The sequence below is a fragment of the Parasteatoda tepidariorum genome, chromosome 6 (genome assembly GCF_982258835.1).
Source record: "Parasteatoda tepidariorum strain Cologne lab strain chromosome 6, Ptep-v5.0, whole genome shotgun sequence".
NCBI lineage: Eukaryota > Metazoa > Arthropoda > Arachnida > Araneae > Theridiidae > Parasteatoda > Parasteatoda tepidariorum.
Genome location: NC_141760.1, coordinates 73,767,627 through 73,788,922, shown reverse-complemented (window position 1 = coordinate 73,788,922; position 21,296 = coordinate 73,767,627). Strand labels below are relative to the sequence as shown.

At 30.5% G+C, this 21,296-nt stretch overlaps 1 protein-coding gene across 1 annotated transcript; it reads left to right on the top strand.

Moving 5' to 3' along the window:
- The first annotated feature begins 608 nt into the window (after positions 1–608).
- On the top strand, positions 609–2,021 carry LOC147808122 (uncharacterized). Its single transcript, XM_087166892.1, has one exon. It carries the CDS (start codon positions 609–611, stop codon positions 2,019–2,021), a length of 1,413 nt encoding a protein of 470 aa, XP_087023018.1.
- Positions 2,022–21,296: the final 19,275 nt, after the last annotated feature.

Sequence of the window (21,296 nt, the reverse complement as noted above, 5' to 3'; positions counted from 1 at the left end):
TTTCTAGTTGTTTATGATGTTTTCACTATCCCGTTACGGGTATTGCATATTTCTTAATGTTTGTGTTTGTTAATAAAAGTTTTTATTTAAAAGAAAAACTGAATAGTTCTTGATATAGCTTATGATACGTTACAGCTATATTTAATTGGTGGCAGCGGTGGGATCGATTTACCATTTGATTTAAAGGAATTGTGTTCCAAATATTATTCCTTATGGCTTTCTTGGGACGAGCAAAAAAATGTGATTTGGTAGAATTATGCAAGGAATTGGGCGAAACTATTATTGAAAATGTTACAGTATGTGAGTTGATAAATCTTATAAAAAAATCTGAAAATTACGAAGTGAATCTAGTTAAAGAAATATTAGAAGCAATTAAAGAAAATCGTATCGAAAAAGAAGAAAAAGAAGAAAAAGAAGAAAGAAAACGCCAAGAAGAAAAAGAAAGAAAACGCCAAGAAGAAGAGGAAGAAAAACTACGCCAAGAACGGCAAAAACAAGAAGAACGCCAATTTGAACTCGAGAAATTAAGGCTTAGTGCCCAATTAAGTGGCCCTTCAAATCAAAATATTGGCACTACTCTGCGGAATAAGTTAGATATTCATAAGTTAATGCAGAATTTTGATCCTAAGGAAGATGAAATCAGTCTTTATTTGGTAATTTTTGAGCGTCAAGCAAAACGAGCAGAAATACCAAAAGAAGAGTGGGTTACTCATTTATTATCTTTTCTTTCACCTGACATAACAAAATTAATAGCAAGAGAATCTGAAGAACAAACGTACAACTATGATCATGTTAAGGAAATTTTAATGAAGAGGTTTAAGCTAAGTCCAGAAAAATTTAGGATCAAATTTATTCAGCACCAAAAGAAGTTCGATAATAGTTGGAAAGATTTCGTTTTTGAATTAAGGAACTATTTAAACGAATGGGTTCAAGGATTGGAAGTAAAAGATTTTGAAACCTTGCTGGATCTAATGGTTACTGATCAAACTAAACGAAGAGTTCCCAATGAAGTGCGTGATCATTTTATAGACACTTGGTCAAAAATAACTTCATCTACAAAGCTGGCAGAAATACTTGACGAGTACGAGAATGTACGCGGAAGTCGCAAACGAATTGACTTGCAGGTAAATTCTGAAAATCGGAGATTTAATTGGCGAGAAGAAAATGCCACACGGAAAAATTCACAGGGAGCTACTTCAAAGAATAGCCGAAATGAAGAAAATAAAAGAAAATATGAGTACAAGCAAGCAATTTATGATCAATTTGATAGACGTACGCCTTTAAAATGTTACGAATGTGGATGTACTAATCACTTACGACCTCAGTGCCCGAAGCTTAAGTGCCAAAAGCCACCCGCTCAAGTTAATCGAATCGGAGCAGGACACGAAGAAGACAAATTACTAACTCCGTACACTCTTATGGCGAAAGTAAATGGAATTAGGATGCCAGTTCTTCGAGATTCAGGTGCAACTATTGATATCATATGCAGAAAATATGTGACTCCAGATATGTTTACTGGCGAAACTGTGTGGGTACAACAACCATTAGATGAAGGCCCAACTTGTTTACCATTAGCAAAAGTTTCGTTATCTGGTCAGTTTGGCAACATTGTAACCAAAGCGGCTGTGGTTAGAAGTGAGTTGGATAAAGGTCGATATCTCCTTGGGAATAGAACAGCGGCTAGATTGCCAAATCTGCAAATGACGCCAATGCAAATTTCAGAGTTAAACGCAGTTAGTACCAGATCGCAAGCTCGTTTAAAAGCAGAAAATGAAGAATATGAGCAACAAAATTCGAACGATACCGAAAACTCTTCCGAACAAGATAATAAAAATCAAGAAATTATTTTAGATGAAAAAGATGACGAGCCAGTTTTAGAAACGGATGCCGTCAGTTCAGAAATGGAAGAGATATTACCAACTCTAAATGCCAACTCTGATGAACTTTCTTTAATACAGGTAGATCACGATGAATTCGTTAAAGCTCAACAGGAAAGTGCCGAGTTAAAATCAGTTTTTTAAACTGTGGAAGAAGTTATTCAGAATCAAAACAGTAAGCATCGCTATCTGGTTGAAAGAAAACTTCTTTTTAAGTGCCAAGAAGGACGATTAGGAGAAGAAAAAAAACTTTTAGTTATACCTGAGAAATTTAGAAGCCGAATTTTAAAGTTATGTCATGAAAGTACTTCCGGACACCTTGGTGTAACCAAATCCAAAGATATAGATTAGATAGATTGGCGCGATATTATTTTTGGCCAAAATGCTATAAAGAGATGGAAGAATTCGTACGAACCTGCGATAGTTGTCAAAAAGCGGGGAAACCAAATGATAAAAAAAAGGCTCCTTTAAAAATTGTACCGGTCATACAGGAAATATTTTCAAAACTAAACGTTGATGCAGTTGGTCCTCTTCCCACCACGCCAAGTGGAAAAAGATACTTGATTACGGCCATTTGTATGTCGTCAAAATATCCAGAAGCAATCCCAGTGAATGATATAGGATCTGTGTCGGTGACTGATGCCCTACTTAATATTTTTTGTAGAACTGGTTTCCCGCGAGAAGTCCAATGCGATCAAGGAACTTCTTTTATGAGCATGCTAACAACTGAGTTTTTTGATCGATTTGGCATAAAGGTTCGGCATAGTTCCGTTCATCACCCACAGTCGAATCCCGTAGAAAGATTTCATAGAACTATCAAGCGGATCTTAAGGGTACTTTGTTTGGAGTCTAGTTCTGACTGGGAGAAGTTTTTACCATTTGCCCTTTTGGCTGTGAGAACTATAACACATGAAAGTACAGGATTTTCGCCAGCAGAGTTAGTACACGGAAAAAATTTGCGTACTCCTGAAACTTTGTTGTATGAACAGTGGACCAAAAGAGAAATAGACGAATCTCCTGCGACGGAATACGTTTTTCACCTAATAAACCGCTTAAAAAGATGCCAAGAAATTGCAGTTAGCAAGATGGAAGATGCAGCGTTAAAAAGGAAATCGTATTACGATAAAAATAGTATTAGGAGAGAGTTTAGTGCCGGAGATTTGGTTCTTGTTTTGGCTACATCTAGAGCTAATAAATTGTCTGCTCAATGGATTGGCCCGGGGAAGATAGAAAGCAAAATGTCTGAAACTAATTATTTAGTGAATATTCCAGGAAAAAGAGAGAGTTCACAGATTTATCACGTAAATATGCTTAAACCATATTATAAACGGCCTGCAATAATTAATTTTCTATCATGTGCAGAAAACGATTCTTCATCTTTAGAACAAGATATTGACTTTCCATAAGTGTATATTTCACCAGATGAATTTGATGTATCTGAAATGATTAAAGACAGTCACCTAGATAATCGCCTTAACGGACATGAAATCAACCAATTGAGGAATATTTTAAGAAGATATTCGAAAAGTTTTTCAAATAACCCAGGAAAAACTAACTTAATTGAGCATGACATTCAACTTAGTACAAATAAGCCAATTATTTCCAAGCCTTACCGAACTTCACCCAGACAAACAGAAATTTTAAAAACTGAAGTACAGAAAATGTTGGACTTAAAAATTATTGATTTAGGTGAGAGTGATTATACTTCTCCTATGATCCTAGTAGAAGCACCAAATAAGGATCCAAGGCCCTGCATTGATTACCGTCGTCTCAACGAAATAACGGTAACACAATATTTCCCACTTCCGAACATAGAAGACCGAGTTGAAGAGGTAGCCAAGGCAAAATTTATCAGTCTTTTAGATTTCGCCAAGGGATATTGGCAAATTAAGCTTAGTCCAAACGCTCAAAGATTAGCTACTTTTGTTACCAGTTTCGGAACTTATAGGCCATTACGACTTCCATTTGGGTTGAAGAATGCCCCCTATTTTTTTAGCAAATTAATGGCACGACTACTAAAGGGTTTAGAAGAATTTGCAGTGCCATACCTTGATGATATAGCAATTTTCTCAGATACCTGGGATCTTCATTTAGAACATCTTAATTGTGTATTGCAGCGTATCAAAGAAGCAGAACTTACAATGAAGCCTTCAAAATGCCGTTTTGCGCAAGATCATGTTCTTTATCTAGGACATATTGTCGGACAAGGCTATAGAAAACCCTCTGATATAAAAACACGAGCAGTTGCCGAATTTCCTGTACCTAAGACCAAAACTGAGATCAGAGCATTTTTGGGACTAGCGGGCTATTACAGTCGATATATACCAATGTTCTCTGTTCTGGTTGCACCATTAACAGACACTTTAAAAGGCAAAACAAAAAAGGGAGAAATTACCTGGACGATTGAATGCGAAGAAGCCTTTAAGAAACTAAAAGAAAAATTAACGAGCCAACCTATACTCTTCTCTCCCAACTATGAAAAGGAATTTATCTTGCAAACAGATGCTTCGGAAATTGGTATGGGTGTGGTATTAACACAACTAGATAATGAAGGCCATGAACACCCCATAATATATCTGAGTAAAAAGTTTAATGAGTCCGAAAAAAAATATTGTACTACGGAAAAAGAATGCGCCAGTATAATTTTTGCCATAAAAAAAATTACGACACTATTTAGATGGGCAAAAGTTTACTATCCAGACTGATCATCACCCGCTAACCTGGCTTAAAACAAATGCTAGTTCAAATGCCAGACTTATGCGTTGGGCTTTAGCATTACAACCGTTTAATTTTAAAATTGTGCATAGAGCTGGTACTAAGAACAAGAATGCAGATTGTCTCAGTAGAGTATCTTTAAGTTCTTGATTTGAATTAGACAAAAGTTAATTGAGGGGGAGGAATATGTAAATAATGTTTGTTTTTCTTATTGATATTGATACAGATTAGTCTTATTTCCTTATTCATATGTATGATTTATTTATTTTAAAAAACTAACTCGTAAAGAAAGTAGTTGCTATTAAAGTTTGACTTAAAGCTCTAATTAAGGTGAAAATATAAAATAAAAATGCATTGATGTTTGGAAATTGAACCAGTTAAATTTAATTTAAGAAAGTGTTTAAAAATGATTATATTGAAAATGAAACATAGGTGTTAAGCGAATTTGTTTGTAGAGAAAAGTGCTAGTGTTCTTAAATATGTTATTTTTTTATGCATATAAATATTAACAAGATTGAGTAGAATCTAATTATGTGAAGCTTAAAAATCTTAAGTATATTGTTTGGATTAAAAAAAATAAATAGTTATACCAAGATAAAAAAAAAAAAAAGCACTTAGAAAAAAAATCTGGTTAGCTTCAGTTTTTAGATATTGTTGTATATATGTAAATAGTTGTGTTAATTTGTATTTATTTTGTGTGAAGTTAAATTATAATATTTATTTACATTCTAATTTTATTTCGAATATTTTACTTTGATATCAAAATTGAGTTACAAGTGAATTGTCTATTAATGTTTACTGCAAGAGTCTAAAAATAATTTAGAAATTTTAAGTTTTAAAGTTAATTATTGTACATCACTTCTAATGTAAAAATTGTATCTTGCATTTAATTTGACAATTAGAAAATTTAAATTTAAAAGTGAAATGTTTTGATTATAACATAATGCTTTGGTTTCAACCTAAAGTTTTAGAGGACACAAAAAAAGTTCATAATAAACTTTTCCCCTGTTTTCTGTGGAAAAGTTCTTCCAAGGGGAGAGGAGTTGTAAAGTTTAAAAATATTAAAGAATTTATAAAAGCAGACGATTGTAAAGTCTAAAAATATTAAAGAAATAATGGGTTTGCAAAATCATAATTAAAATAAAGTAAACACATAAAGAGATAAACTTAAAATAAAAGCAGACGATTAAATTAGAAGTCAATATTTAGAACGACAGAGTTGTTGATTCTTTTTTAGATTAGTTTTATTGTGGAATTTGAGTTTCCTTATATCCCGTTACGGGTTTTCTAGTTGTTTATGATGTTTTCACTATCCCGTTACGGGTATTGCATATTTCTTAATGTTTGTGTTTGTTAATAAAAGTTTTTATTTAAAAGAAAAACTGAATAGTTCTTGATATAGCTTATGATACGTTACAATACGTGAGAGAGCGGAATGTTTCATGAAATCGCTAAATCTCTCTAATATTGGTTCTCTAGAGAGATAGCACAACTTGACCGATGTGACGTCGGAAAATCGTTTTTACTTTAGTTACAAATGTGAAAACAATTTTGTAACCAGTAATTTATCGAGTACATTGAAAAAAGCTACTATTTTTCCTTCATTTTCATAATTTTTTTTTTTTTTTTTTGAAAAAAGGGTTTAAAATTTTGAGTATTAAAAGAAGATGTTACAAATCAATGCTTACTTAAAAAAATTCAAATCAGCTAGAAACACTGCTCTATATTTTTATGCTGAACTTTAATATTTCAGTTTAAAAAAGGAGAGAGAAAATAATTTTAAAATTCAATTAGCGTTAGGCATATTTTAATAAAATCAATTAAATTTATTTTTAAAAAAATATTTCGTCAAATCTGCAATTTACAGACTCGTAGAAGTAATAAATAAAACCGTGATTTATGATAGGTGAAAAAAATTGTTTTTTGAGATGAAGAAAATGGTTTATGATGTATTAATATCAATTTTTAATCTCTTGAACTTATCTAGCTTCACCTCAGGGTAACTTATATTATCTGCAAAATTTTATAAATTTTATTTTTTTTATAAAAAATGCTTGATGGATTTTAAATTTTGAATTTTTTTTTATTTATAAAGGAAATAGTGCTTCCAGAAAATGAAAGTTTCTTGTCGAACAATCGGGTACTTGCATTTCACGAAGAAGAGGAAGACCTCCCATATCCACACATGTGATCTATGACGTCAGCTCCAGCTCTGCTTCATCACCAAAATGGCGTATTAAAGTTGAGCTAAGCTTCTCTACATAAGTTAGAATGTTAATTAATGATACGTTAATTAAATACAGCTCTGTATCGCACATCGAATTTGTAGAAATATAAATCTTTCTCGTCTACTTCTTCTACTTAACTTAGATTTATTAGTTGTTTGTGTATTTTTTAGTAACCATGATATGTTTTTGTTTTGTGTATCTGGCAACTTCACATGGCTTCGAGCCTGTCTTTGTGTTAAATCTCCATCTAAATATATAGTGAAAGAATTGAAATCTTTAAAAAAGAATACGTGTGAAAGAATTTAGAATGTGTCACTAAAGAGAATTGATACTTGACGGACTTGGCTTATTCGAAATAAAATGGAAAGAGCAGTTGATATATTAAACAAACGCCACGTTTCAACAACCAATCAGGATCGAGATACCCACACTCAGTCGCTTGCAGGTGTCCCATTGGGCCACTTCTTAGTCTTATTATTGACAGTTTTGATTTTGCCTCAAAATTATAATTGAAATTTAAAATAGATTCACAAACTTTTATTTTTCATTGGCATACTATAACTAACCCATATCGAATTTCCGTTTATCAATGTTCAAATCTTCCCTGTTTTAACACTGCGCAGAAGACAAGATAAATAATGGATCAAGCATTATTACAAATTCATACACGCAGAAGATTTTTTTTGTGAAACTAGCTCGCAAATTTGTTACAGGGGAAGAAAAAAATACCAATTTTTTCTATGATTGTCCTAATGGACATTAACCCATAATCCATGATTCATTTTCTACTGAGGATATTTTCTGTCAGCAGTGCTCAAATAATAGTTTCGATTGTATTTATAACAATTGCAAACATTTGCTAATAAAGAGATATTTAATCCGTAAAGAATTTGTGAATCATAGACGCTAGGCTGAAAAATAAAAACTATTGATTCAAATCAATTGCAGGTTGGTGATTCGAATCACCGAATCAGTTCAGTGCTCCAAATTATTGAATTAGTAGCCAACTCCAAAATGCACTGCACATAAGTGCAGAATATACTTTACTAAAACGCCCAAAAAAAGGTGAATTCTTCGTTTAACAAACCATGCAATATATTTAATGGAATATATCCTTGAAACATTATTGCTATTAAGGTGAAAACATAATTATTTTTTAAATTGAGCAATAAAATAATTTAAAATAATTTTTTTTCTTCTTTTCAGGTTGAAAAAATAATTATTTTTAAACATAAAAAAATGCATATTTCCACTTTCAGAAAAAATGAATGGTGAAATTCCAATATTATTTTGCACAACCTAATATCTGAAGTTTAATTTAGACAAAATCATTTAATTTTCGCGTAAATTCTTTTGATTTAATAATCAAATTAAAAAGTAAACCGAAAAATACTTTTGAATAAATATTCAAAAGTACTTAGATATTTTAGTTCATATATTTATTTATTCTGTCACATGATCTTTACTAAATAAATCAGATCATATGACTTTACCGCTAATCAAGTAAACAAGATAAAAAAATTATCCAATTTAACACTTCTTGAAGGATAAGCTAAACGCAAAATTGACTGCTTTGATTTTAAAAATTACCAAAACTTTTTGAACGTCAAAAAACGTTATTACTTAAGAACAATTGGATTTACCACATTAATTTTCGGGGGTAAAAGCTTAACATATGATTCCTAATTTGATTTACTTTCTTCACACAACTCATAATTTATTCCTATTCCAAAGGAAATGTATGTAAATACGAACGGATATTAGAAAGAAAAAAAATTGCAGAAATATCTCACTATTGTTATTCTTCATTTCAATATCAAACCGTAGGAAAAAAAACTATTTATGTACGATTTTTCAAATTACATATTCAGTAATAATTATTAAAACAAAAGATTGGAAAGGAAAAGTGTTATTTAGAATTGCTTTCTTTCAATAAATACTTATGTATGGTGTTAAAAAATTTACATACGTCAGACAGCTTTATTAAAGATTAAAGAAACGAGAAATTTTTCAATTTTCGTTCATAAAAGAAAAATGAAAGTGTGATAAAGAGAGAAATCACAGCAAGACGTATATCAATAAAGGAAATAAATAATTTCAATGCAAATCTCTTTTTCAACTGTTTTTATTATTTCAGAATAAGAAGTGATGATTTTTATTGGCAGTCGAGGCGCTTAGTACTTACGTAGTTGTCTAGTTTGTTCTGTTAATTTCTGAGCGATTTAATTTTTTTTTCAGTCTGGATTTCTTTAACTGTTAAAGGCATTATTTTAGATGGTAAACAAAAATTATTTGTCATGAATTATCAAAGACTAAGCCTGATAAGTTTAGGGTTTAGCTGACAACAGACAATAGTTTCCTAAGGGGTATGAACTGTTAGTAAGTTTTTCACAAATGAGCTTTAATATGTTTATGAATTTTTAATAAAGAGAAAACAGAAAATAAAAGGTTTAGTAAGTTTGATGAAATACGCTTAAAAATTTTTTTAGAAAAATTGTGTTGACTATTGACGTATATTGTTTAATTTTAGTGACAGTATTAATCTACATATTCACGTGGGAGATATTAACCTTCCTTCATTAAGAACCTTCATTTCGTTATTATTGCAGAGTTCCGAAATTCTGATTTTGATTGATGTACAGTGCGCACAAAAAAAAGGACCACCCAGAATAACTTTTGATCTAATGATCGGATTTTCATGTTTTGGGACTCAATTTTAATGGTTTAAAGGGGTGACCTCAAATATGCTAATTAATAAGTGCAGATGATATTTTAAGTTACGAAATCAGACACACAAACGCACTTTCTCTGAATAAACATACTTTCTTTTCGACAGATTTGGATTTCTGACCCCCAAGATATAGGGGGTGACCGCAATCGGGGAAATATAATCCCAATAGTTTGATCAAGAGAGCGCTCAAAGTTGCATAGTTTTCAGCTGCTAGTTTTTAGATAAGAATATTAATTATGAATCTCACGTTTTAAATTAAAGCATTTGCAACATTCTATCTCGGTGCAATTCTGTGCTACGTTTTCATTTAAAAGCATCACGTTTTTAATGAATTTCAAATTATTCATTTCAACTTCTCTTGTTTTTCAAAATACTAGTTAAATTTAATTCATCATTGGATTTCCCTTACTTCTCAAATTAATTTAAACTTTAATTTATAATGAGAGGGACGTAATATCAGTTCAGATTACCACGGTTCTACGACTGTATGATAATAAGACGTAAAACCGTATTAGGTCTAAATTCTGTATTGTGGAACACTTTTTGAATGAAAAAACAGATATAGATACATATTCCATTTTGAGCTGATGCAAAAAAGAAAAAAATCAGACATAAAAGGAACAACAGAGAAAAAAATCAAAAATAGATACACTTTAATTGTGATGTGATTAAAAGTAGAGACGAAAATAATTTGTGACAATTATCTATATAGACAAATAAAATAGAATTAAATTCAGCATTTAAAAAAAAAACTAAAAAATATGCCATAAAATTTTTTCCATACTTGGATTCAGACTTAAATACATCCCTTCAATTGTTTCAAGCTCACGTGTTAACTTTTCTGTCGAGGGACTCACACTTCATTAGTTGTGTTAATTTTGCTGTAAATAAAAAGCAAAAGACAATTGGAGGAATTATTTAAAGCCATAAAGAAATAGAGGTTTTTATGTCGTATTTTTAACTATGGATCCAGTCTTGCATGTTTCCTTTGTTCAAAACTGTTATTCAATGTAGTTTTTATGATTTTCCAAGATTTTATTTCAAGAAAAGAAACTTATTTTAAGAGTTGATTGTAATTTAATTTATTCCTATGGTGATTTGAGAAGATTAGATAGAAAAAAATTTAAAATGATTTTTTAAAAATTTATCACTGTAAAGTCATGTATCATAGTAATGTATCGTAGTAATGTATCATAGTAATGTATCATGGCAATGTATCGTACTAATGTATTGCAATAATATCGTGATAATGTATTACAATAATATATCATAATAATGAGTCAAAGCAATGTGTCATAGTAATTTGTCATAGTAATGTTATGTATCATAGTTTTTTCAACTAAAAAGGAAAAAAATTGCAGTTCATAAAATTGTAATTGTAAAATTGTAAGCTGATTGTAATTTAATTTATTCTTAAGGTGCTTTGAGAAGATTAGATAAAAAATTTTCAAAATGATTTTTTAAAAATTTATCACAGTAAAGTCATGTATCATAGTAATGCATCATAGTAATGTATCATAACAATGTATCGTAATAATGTATTACAATAATATGTCATAATAATAAATCAAAGCAATGTGTCATAGAAATGCATCATAGTAATGTTATGTATCATAGATTTTTTCAATTAAAAAGGAAAAAATTTGCAGTTCATAAAATTGTAATTATAAAATTGTAAGTTGATTGTAATTTAATTTATACTTAAGGTGCTTTGAGAAGATTTGATACAAATTTTTCAAAATGATTTACGAAAAATATATAATAAAGTCATGTATCATTGTAATGTATCGTAGTAATGTATCATAGTAATGTATCGTAGTAATGTATCATAGCAATGTATCGTAATAATGTATTACAATATTATATCATAATAATGAATCAGAGCAATGCGTCATAGTAATGTATCATAGTAATGTTATGTATCATAGTTTTTTCAACTAAAAAGGAAAAAATTTGCAATTCATAAAATTTTGCTTCTTAAATCAATCTTGGGCAAATTAAATAGATGAGTGGATTTATTCGTCTTGCATAATCTTCGGGGTTTCCTTAAGTAAAAATAGTATGTCTATTTTTTCAAACTAGCGAAACAAGTCTATGTACTATAAAAACAATCTCAAATCTTTTTCATGATACTTTGCAAAAAATAATAATTTTCAAATAACTCAGATTTAGCTATTCTCAAAGAAATGCAATTTTAAATTTTTGTTTTATTTTTCTTCAAAAAAACGGAAAATCAAATCACATTAGAAAACGAATAACATTGGAAACCATTTCCCCCACCCTCCTTTTCTACATTCCAACCATTCCGGAAATTCTTCCGGGTAACAAACCCAAGACGCTAAACATATTCCTCCTCCTGGAGTCCATTCCTGTTGTCCGGCAATCCAGGACACCAGCTTCTGAAGAGGGTAGGACAGTGGGGGTGAGGGGAGACTGGTATAGAGTGAGCCCAAATCCTGCCATCAGCTCGAATTTAGCCAATGGTAGGAGATGTCCGGCGTTCATAAATCCCTGGCTGTCACGTCGGGACGACTGTATCTGGACCCTCTGTGATTGGATGAGCCGCAGGAATTTGCCCTTGCATCCAAAAGACACCATGTTCCTCTTATACGTCGATTCTATTCTTTGTTTCTAGAACAAAGGAAAGATGACCCTGAAAGCATTTCTCAGGTAAAGTGGTCCAAAATCTAGCAATCAAAAAAGACATGCAATAGATTAGATGGGAAATCAATTTAGTTGATTTATATGAGAAAGAGGAACAAAACTGCTTTGTAAATAAATCTTTTTTAGCAAAAAGCAATCTTACGACGAGATTAGCATGGCTGGTGATTGGTCCAAATTTTATATCAATCAAAACTAATTAAACTAGGGTGATTTTTAGAGATTCTGCGTTTTTTAGACGGATATTCAGGATGTTATGTAAGGATAGCCTTAATAAATATTTTTTGAATTTTTGTAAAAAACTTTAGAAAATTGTGAGTATTAGGGATAACAAATTAATATTTAAGAGAGGAAAAAACAAAAGCTTGGTGAAAATATGCCGAATCATTATATATAACTTGGGATGAAAAGCATCAAAATCAATTTGACAGCCTAATAAAACTTGGAGATTATCGTTGACTCGTATTTTTGTAGCAGGTAACTTTGTTGTCAAAAACCTTTAGCAATTACAAGCGCAATAGATAGAAAAGGAAATTCATCTAGCTGCTACACACTATGCTCAGAGCTGTTTTATAAATGAAACTAATTTTATTGTAATTATTTTTTATCGAAATAATTCCAGGTTGTAAGGGATTAATTTCAAAGTGACTAAAAAAATCTATGCACGCTATACAAAGGGGATGCAAAAAGTCGTTGTCTAAGTAAAAGAACATTAATGTGAATAATTAAGCGAAATAAATATTTTAAAAACTTCCTTTATCATGTTGTTTAAAAACGAGAGTTCAATTTCAATTTTGTCAGACCAAAAATTTGAAACATAGGGTGAATTATTTTGTTCTTTATTTCAAAAATGACAAAATTATTGCATCATTCTTAGTCTACGTGAAAAACATAGTTTTTTGAAAGTTCATCTTGCTTTATTAATATTTTTCTTAGTTTTTTCTTAATAGCTTTCTGTGTATTAACATTTTTATGTCTGAAAGTTATCAAAGTTTTGACTGACGTTAAACTTACTTTTTTTACATCATCAGTCCAACTTGGAGCATGGGGTCTTTCTAATAGTGATCAATAACTTCATCTCGTAATATGAGGTACGATAAAAGGGCGGGAAATTTTGCTTGCGTTTTTAACTTGTACTGACATCAGACACATAGCTCCAGTTTAAGTTTGGGTACTCTAGCTAGTTAGAAAGTTATCGAAATTTCAATTTATGAAAAATTCTATTTTACGATATAAATTCTGGTGGCAGTGGTCGTGAAACATAGGAAAATTGTATTGCTGTCCCATAACAGAAATTCTGTTTAATGCTGAACATTTGATGGTTGGAAAGAGGTCGAAATTTTAATTGGAGATATTTTTAGATATTTAGCGGCAATTTTTGCTTAAAGCAATTAGGTAGCTGGTAAAAGATATAGAGATTAGTTAAATTTTTATCACACTATTCAGTTAGAAAATTATCAGAATTTTGACTGAATAAAATCCCTTTAGCTATAATTTGGCAATAAATTCTGTTTTGAGCGATCAGGAAACGTTTGAAACTTGTATTGTCATCAAGCCCAGAACTGCAGTTATTTGTTTTGCAATAAATTCTACTTGACATAAATTATACTTGTAACGGCGAAGAAACGATAGAACCTTGCATTATCATCAGACATGGAGAGCCAGTAGAAGCACTAGTAGTGCTCTAGCGAATTGGAAAGTGATTGAAATTTCATTTGCGATATTTCACCGTTAAAGACACGTAATCTATTTAATAAAAGCGTAATACTGATGCTAAAAGCTCTATTGAGTGCATCAAGATTTATTGACTTTTCTTGTGTGAAAAGGAGTTTGATATTTTAAAAATTGAATTCATGGCGAAGTTTGGGATTGGGAGGTTGAATAAGTTTAATTTTATAACTGGTATTAGTTCCAAAAGTGACTGACAATCTATAACTAGTGTGTGTGTTTACACTCTGAAAATCAATAAGATTATACCAGCTATTATCTTGGCATCTTTGTTGCTTGCTGCTAAATTTCACGAAAAATAATATATTTATGCATTTATGACATTTTATTATAGCAACGATATTTAAGAGAATCGTGTGTTTGCGCTAAAGCATCTGTTCGTTAACAAAAAAGTGATCCATTTTTAAAGCAAATATGAATAATAGCAGAAAATATATCAATAATTAAAAAGAAATACCTTTTAAGTATTTTTTTAATATGTTAAAGCTAGGAGAAATTGCTCACAAGGAAGATCGAGGGAAAAGATTACAATACGCTCACTACGATTCCATGTATTTGTACAAGACGAGTATTGCAGTTTGTACTGGAAGGAGCAAATTGATTGCTAAGGATTAAACATAGCTGTTTATTTTTGTTTTGAGAAAAAAAAACAGCAAGTGAATGAATTTTCTTAGCTTTTCTTCTAAATTCTTCATAGATCCCCTGATATGAAATATTTTAAAATTAAGTGGTTTCTCTTTAGATGACACCATATTCAAGACTATTTAAAAGTCATCAATCCATTTAAAAAAAGTTAATTTTTCTGATTTTTTAATTTTTAGTTATAATTAAAATTCCTTCATTTTCTGGTACTTTAATACTTAATTCGAAATATTCAATTCTAAAATTATGATATTTGTTAATAAAAACCATAGAACAATTTTATTTTATTGTAATTATTATTTTTAACTACTTAATTGCAGTTATTATCAATAACATTTTCACCTACCTATGAGAATAATTTCTACTACAAGAAAGTCCTACCACGTAAAGACGGATTGTGCAAAAAAGCTTTTCTTGGTTTCAGTACAACTGTTGCTTAAAACTAACTCATAGTAACAAAATAATAATGAAAATGTATAAAAAAAAAACTAATGTAATCACATTATTAATGGTTAATATTGCAAAAAATTAATAATTAATATTTTTGAAATTATTTTGTTGAATTGTGTGCAAATTCTTCTTACCTTATTTTTATAAATAAGCGCGACATTGGATATAAAGTATTTTTCCATATTTCAAAAAATCTTTTATGGTAAGGAGTTGTTTCATTTCAACGAACAGCAATTTAGGTTTAAAGAATTGCTGAACTAAAAGAAAAAATAACCGAAATCAGGAATTACTTAAATCAATTTGAAATGTTTTTGTAATGTTAAAGACACGTTTCAGAAGCGTAAGTCAAAATTTGACTATCACTCTTTCATACATTTTGCTTGCAAAATTAACAAAATTCATGTTAAAATGATTAATTTAGCAAAATCATTGTACTTATGAATTTACTAGTTTACTATTCATCATTCTTCACATTTTTCAAAAAGTGCTAATCAAAAGAACTGAATCTAAATTCCAAAAGTAATCAGCCATATTTTTATTTTTCCTCGCGTAATAAAAAAATTTCAAACTTCATTACAAGATACCAAAATTTTCACTTACTAATAAACCTTTGTACTATTTCTCTAAATAAAATAAAAAGTAAAAATAAGCTTGTTTTAAAGTCTCCTAAAGCAAAACAATAAAACTCCAATCAAAATACAAATCAAAACAATTTCAAATAAAATGCATTTCACATAAAGAGCCTTTCTCCTCCCTGCTAACAAAGCATAATTTTGTTTTCTTTTTCGACACTAAAATGTATCTTTTCATGCGTGAAAAAGGTAAAGGTAGGGAAAAAAATCAAAGCAAGCACATCCTCCAAAACATGATCTCATTTTCAGGAACCTAAGAACTTTTTCAAGTATCTTCAAGAACAAGTTCAGGGATTCGTTGAAGACCACGGTATTTTTCCCTGAGACATTTTATGCCGCATTTTTATACAACACGCTGTAATCATCTCTTCTATCCACCCCCAAAAGAGCATTTTCTCAGCCCCGGCAAGGAAGGGGGAGGAGGAGAATCTGGGTGTTTCCCTAAATGTGCAATCCATCAAACTAACTGTTTACATATTTTTTCCTCCTCACCCACAACTCCCAATACACCCCCCTTTTCGAATCTTGATCTTCTCTTGAGAGATAAAGAATGCACTTCCTATAAATATTTTTTTTTCCCTCTCGGGTGTAGCCCCATATTTAAATAAATAAATAATAAAAAATATTGGCCCTGTTGTATTAGTGGAAAAAGCGCGCCCTATTCAAATTACACGTCTCCTCTTACAATATCGCCCCGCAACGAATATATCACCGAGGCATTAGGGGGTGGCGCTGCGGGCGTGAAAAATTGCGCCCTGGCTTTAGACATGGGGCTCGCTTCTTTTCCAAGAGCCATTTATCTTCATCACGAAGTGACGCCCGCCCTACTCCCCTTTCTACACCCAGTCATCTACTTCCTTTTCGCCGGTAAAAGGAAAATAGGAAGAGGAAAAAAAAAGTATTTCTCTCCGGAATTTTCTTTGGGAAAGAGAAGCGGATTTCGGCCACTTCCTTTTAAAACCGGAAAGAATAAAGGGGAGGGGTGGTCCATTCTTTAGGCGCAAAGCCACTTATACCAACCACCCCGTATCGATCAATTCCTACGCTTCCCGCTCTCTTTTCCCTTTCTTAATTTCAATTTCTTCTCTTTTTATTTTCTTTTTTTTTCTTCTTTCCTTAACAAAGAAGACAGTTTGTTTCTCATTAAAATTTTTGGAGGGGCCAGGTGGCAAGGAGAGGGGAGGATTTGAGGTGGGAGTGCAACTTTAAAGTTCTGGTTCCAAAGTGGAACAAGAGTTTGGGGGGGGTGGAGAAAAATTTTGTTTTGTCACGGTGCTGCACTACTGAGTGACACTCACTGTGTTTCATTATTTTCATTTTCTTAAGAAAAATAACAATAGAATAAAAAGAAATGGCATTTTTTAATGTAATCTCGCTCGTTAATATGCTCTTCTTAATGTTCGAAATAACAACAAAAAATTTACGAAAATTTAGAAATTATTTGATTAAGACTTTAAAAATCAGAAATACAGTTATAAAGATAACCAGATTCATTAATTATTGAAAGCATTTTCCACGTTACATACATCTTTTGCATTTAATAAATTTTCTTATGCAAAAATGCGTATGTGGAAAGCGTTAAGTAAAATAGAAAAATCAATAGTTTTTTATTTTTGAAGAATTAATACCTTTCAATTTTCCTAATTATTTCCAAGTTTCAGATATTGGATGAATTAACAGTAGACATATCCTTCCAAGCGTTTTACTTTTATTGTAGCCATGTACGTCTTGTTTCTGAACTTGAGCACCACTAATTAAAGAAGAAAAAAAAAATCGGAAATATTTCAATATAAGGTTATAATTTATCTTTTTACTTCTTTTCTTAAAAAATTGTTTTATAGAGAAAGATCCTTCAGCGAGAATTGAAATCAATGAATCTTGTTGTCAAGCAACCACATTACTATCTAAGGCGCTGCACCATTCATTAGAAAAAAGCTTATTTAGTACATAAATTGTTTTTTTTTTTTTTTCTTTTAAAATTATCTATCTAGTACACTAGTATTTCAAAGGCTGAACAATCAAAGAGTATTTAATTATTAATCTCATCTTGAAATAAATCTTGTAATACCCTTCTGAATAAGGCCGTTTCAGCAAAGCGAGGTGCCTGGGCCCAAAAATGCTATAGGCCCCTTGAACGTAAACCGAACCAGCGATGAAAATTTTACTCATGTGCTATTAAGCATTTTTGAGAAAAACATTAGTTTTAAAACTTCTTTAAATAATAATCAGGTGGACCTCGGTATTTAAATAATATAAAATAAATAAACTTAAAGCTGTTAAATTTAATTTTATTCAAATATTTTAAACTTTTCATGACTGTCGATTTCGTTGTACTAATTGTGTTAAAATTTTCTTTACCGCTTTTGTTTCTAGTTACTACTTATTTTAACTCGTTAAAATATGAGGATAAATTATTAAAATAAATCAAATGAATAATTTATAGAAGAAATATTATTTACTTGACTAATAAAGTACAAGTTCTAAGGCATAAAATGTTTCTTTTTTTTAATTACTTAAGCTAAATTTAAAGTTACCAATTATAAAAATAAAAATAAAATTGTGTTTTGCATGGGAGGAAATAAAAACATATTTAGTAAAAAAAAAATTTCAGAAAAAAATTTCTTTCTATATTAGAAAATCGTAAGGGTCAACGGTGACGCCGTTTTGGATGTTCAACTTAACGTTACATTTTGTTTTACCGCGTAAAAACCATAGATTTTAGAAATTTGAGAAACTGAAGTGTGTAGAAAAATGCACAGGTATTATGATGGATTAAAAAAATAATATTCGATCATTTGTTCAAGAATTATTAGCTGTTAAACTTTTTGAGAAAAATATCAAAAGAGCCGCTCTGCAAGTCAAGGGAGTGCAACTACGGGGTTGAAATTTGGCATGTTGAAACAGTTTATAAACTTAACAAAGTTTTCTTTTTTTTCGAAATTTCTGTTTGCTTATTGCAAATTTAAGTGCTTTGAGATATTTTTTTCAGCTTTTTGCTTTAAATATTGACTATTTATCCATTGTTGTAGAAAATTTATTTTTTCCTCTCGAGATCTTTATTTTGTATTTTATAAAATTTTCGCAAGAGTAGGCGTTTATCAAAAGTAGCAAAAAAAGAGAGAGATTACATGTTGCCAGGTCTAAAAATTAACATTCATAATAAAATTTTTGGAAATTTTTTTTAAAAAAACTTAATGAATAAAAATAAAAACCATTCCCAATTTGAATTGGGTATACTATAGCCTACGTCACAGGTCGTGTTATTCCTACTAAATTTAACTAGGAAACAGCATTTTCTGCGAACCTGATTTCTAGCAACAAGTAAACATTAAATGAAGTGTGTTGTTATAAGTCGCTACTCGGCAGGTTGGAATTGTGTTAGTCTAGTTCCTTCTGAAATAATTTATTTTGTTGTTTTATCTAAGTTTAAGAATTTAGTAAACATATTTAAAACTCTGCTTATTAATTAAACTAAATGGTAAATGTTATTCCTAGTAAAATTTTCGAAGTGGAAGTAGTTGTGTTTTTTTCATATTATACCCAATTGTTATATGTCTCTTCAACAAATAAAATTACTTCGCATTTATTTCCTCTTATTAAATCGTACATTCCTTAAAATTCTTTGACAGTACAGATGTTCATTTTTCAAATTTAGGTAACCCACTATTTCCTTACAATTAATACATTAGCAAAATGTTTTTACATAAATATGCAATAATTGTATGTTTTGAAACCAATAAACAGTGGTGAATGTAAAACAATTACGGGGGTTGGCGAGCAAACCCTCTTAGTATTTTGACATATAAAAATTTGTAAATCTTTGTAACGACACATATAAAAATTTGTTGAAAATAAGAATTTCAAGAGCCCCGTAATTACTTTGGGCTCGGCACTTATAAATTACTAAAGAACGACCAGAGAAAATGTATCAGAAAAATAACATTTAGCATGGGGTACTGAACGTAGCTGCCGAGAAAGAAGAAATTTCTACGAAAGTTGACTATTTTCTAAAACTTTCTTTCAAATAAATTTTAAAAAAAACTTTGATTAACAAAACAACGCATTACAATATTTTAGGTCACAGATCGAAGCAGAAAAATACACATTTTCCCGTTATGCCTTTGACAAAGAATTTTTATTAAACATGTTTGTCAAATTTATAATTTCCTTATTTTGCCTTTCGATTTCTTTTTTAGATCGAAATTAGTGAAAAATATTATATTTAGTATTTTATTAATTTATGATTATGAAATACCGTATTAAACACTTTTGTCTTTCTCTGCGTTAACGGTAAAATCTTCCAAATACACACTCACTTCCAAACAATAATTTTTCAATTTTGCACTTATTTGCCATTATTTAGATCTAAAAGAAACAATTATTCATCATTGCTTTTCTGATGCATTTTCTTAAACTTACACAATCAATTATTTATGAATTTTTGAATATGAATGAAAAAAATAGTGCATGGAGTCCCTCCGCGTGGAAGAAGTGAAACTTCATAATGTGGAAATGAAAATTGGAAGGGGTAGAAATTGATTTTTAGTGAAATCATATTGTTTCTTTAAGACTAACTTTATTAACAATGCTTACAATTCTCAATTGATCGCATCTTTTAACTATCATTTTCGAGTGGAGAAATATCCAAATCTATAACATATACAATGGGATTATGATAACTAAAGTAAGATACGAAATGTTTGAGTTCTATTTTTTCAATATTTCTAGCAAAAACTGCATCAATGGTAGTTACCCCTTTGGTTGCTGGATCATTCCTACCATTTATCATTTCCAATCCAAATTTGTCTTTAGGGAAGGTTAATAATGTTTCAGCTTCAGGTAACGAAAAATTCACATTAAAATCTCCTGCAAGGATCACAGGCCGCTCACAATAATCAATTTCCTCACCAGTAACGTCTGCCAGAGCTTGTGAACCTGCAGTGGATAGTGGCAATAAAGATTTTGCAATAAACAATTTAATATCCCTCATGGCTGCATTTGGTGAAATGTAAATGGCAATTAGAAAAGAGAAAATCTAACAATCAATTGATATTCTCAAGAGACGTACCTTGACATAACCTTAAATCCGTCGCATTGTCCGTGGAATTGTTTTCACGCATTTTTTACAATTGTTATCCACTAAATTTGAAAATAAAAAATACTACCCTATTGGGTATACTATAGCCTACGTCACAGGTTGTGTTATTCCTACTAAATTTAACCCATGAACGGCATTTTCTGCGAGCCTAACTTCAAGCCACAAATGAACAAACGAAGTGTTTGATCGTTTAAATAGCTGCTCGCCAGATTTTATTGCATTATAAAGAAAAGTAATTGATATTCGATTTTTGATTAATAATTGATTTATGTGGATAGTGGCATAGAATTTAGCATTGCGTCATGGTAAATGTTATTCCTACTAAGTGGAAGTAGTTGTGTTTTTTTTAATATTATACCCAATTAAATTATATGTGTATCAAATCAAACTAAAGTATTTATAGAAAAACAATACTTTTAAGACTTTTATTATTTTTATGCTAGTGAGAACCAAAACAACATGGAAATGAATGAGGGAAAACAGGATCCTACCACGTGATTTCCAGGCCAATAAAAAAGTAGCGTTAAACGTTTA

Bases quoted from the DNA above. Each gene is read 5' to 3' on its own strand.
- LOC147808122 (XM_087166892.1), top strand. From the start codon at position 609: ATGCAGAATTTTGATCCTAAGGAAGATGAAATCAGTCTTTATTTGGTA.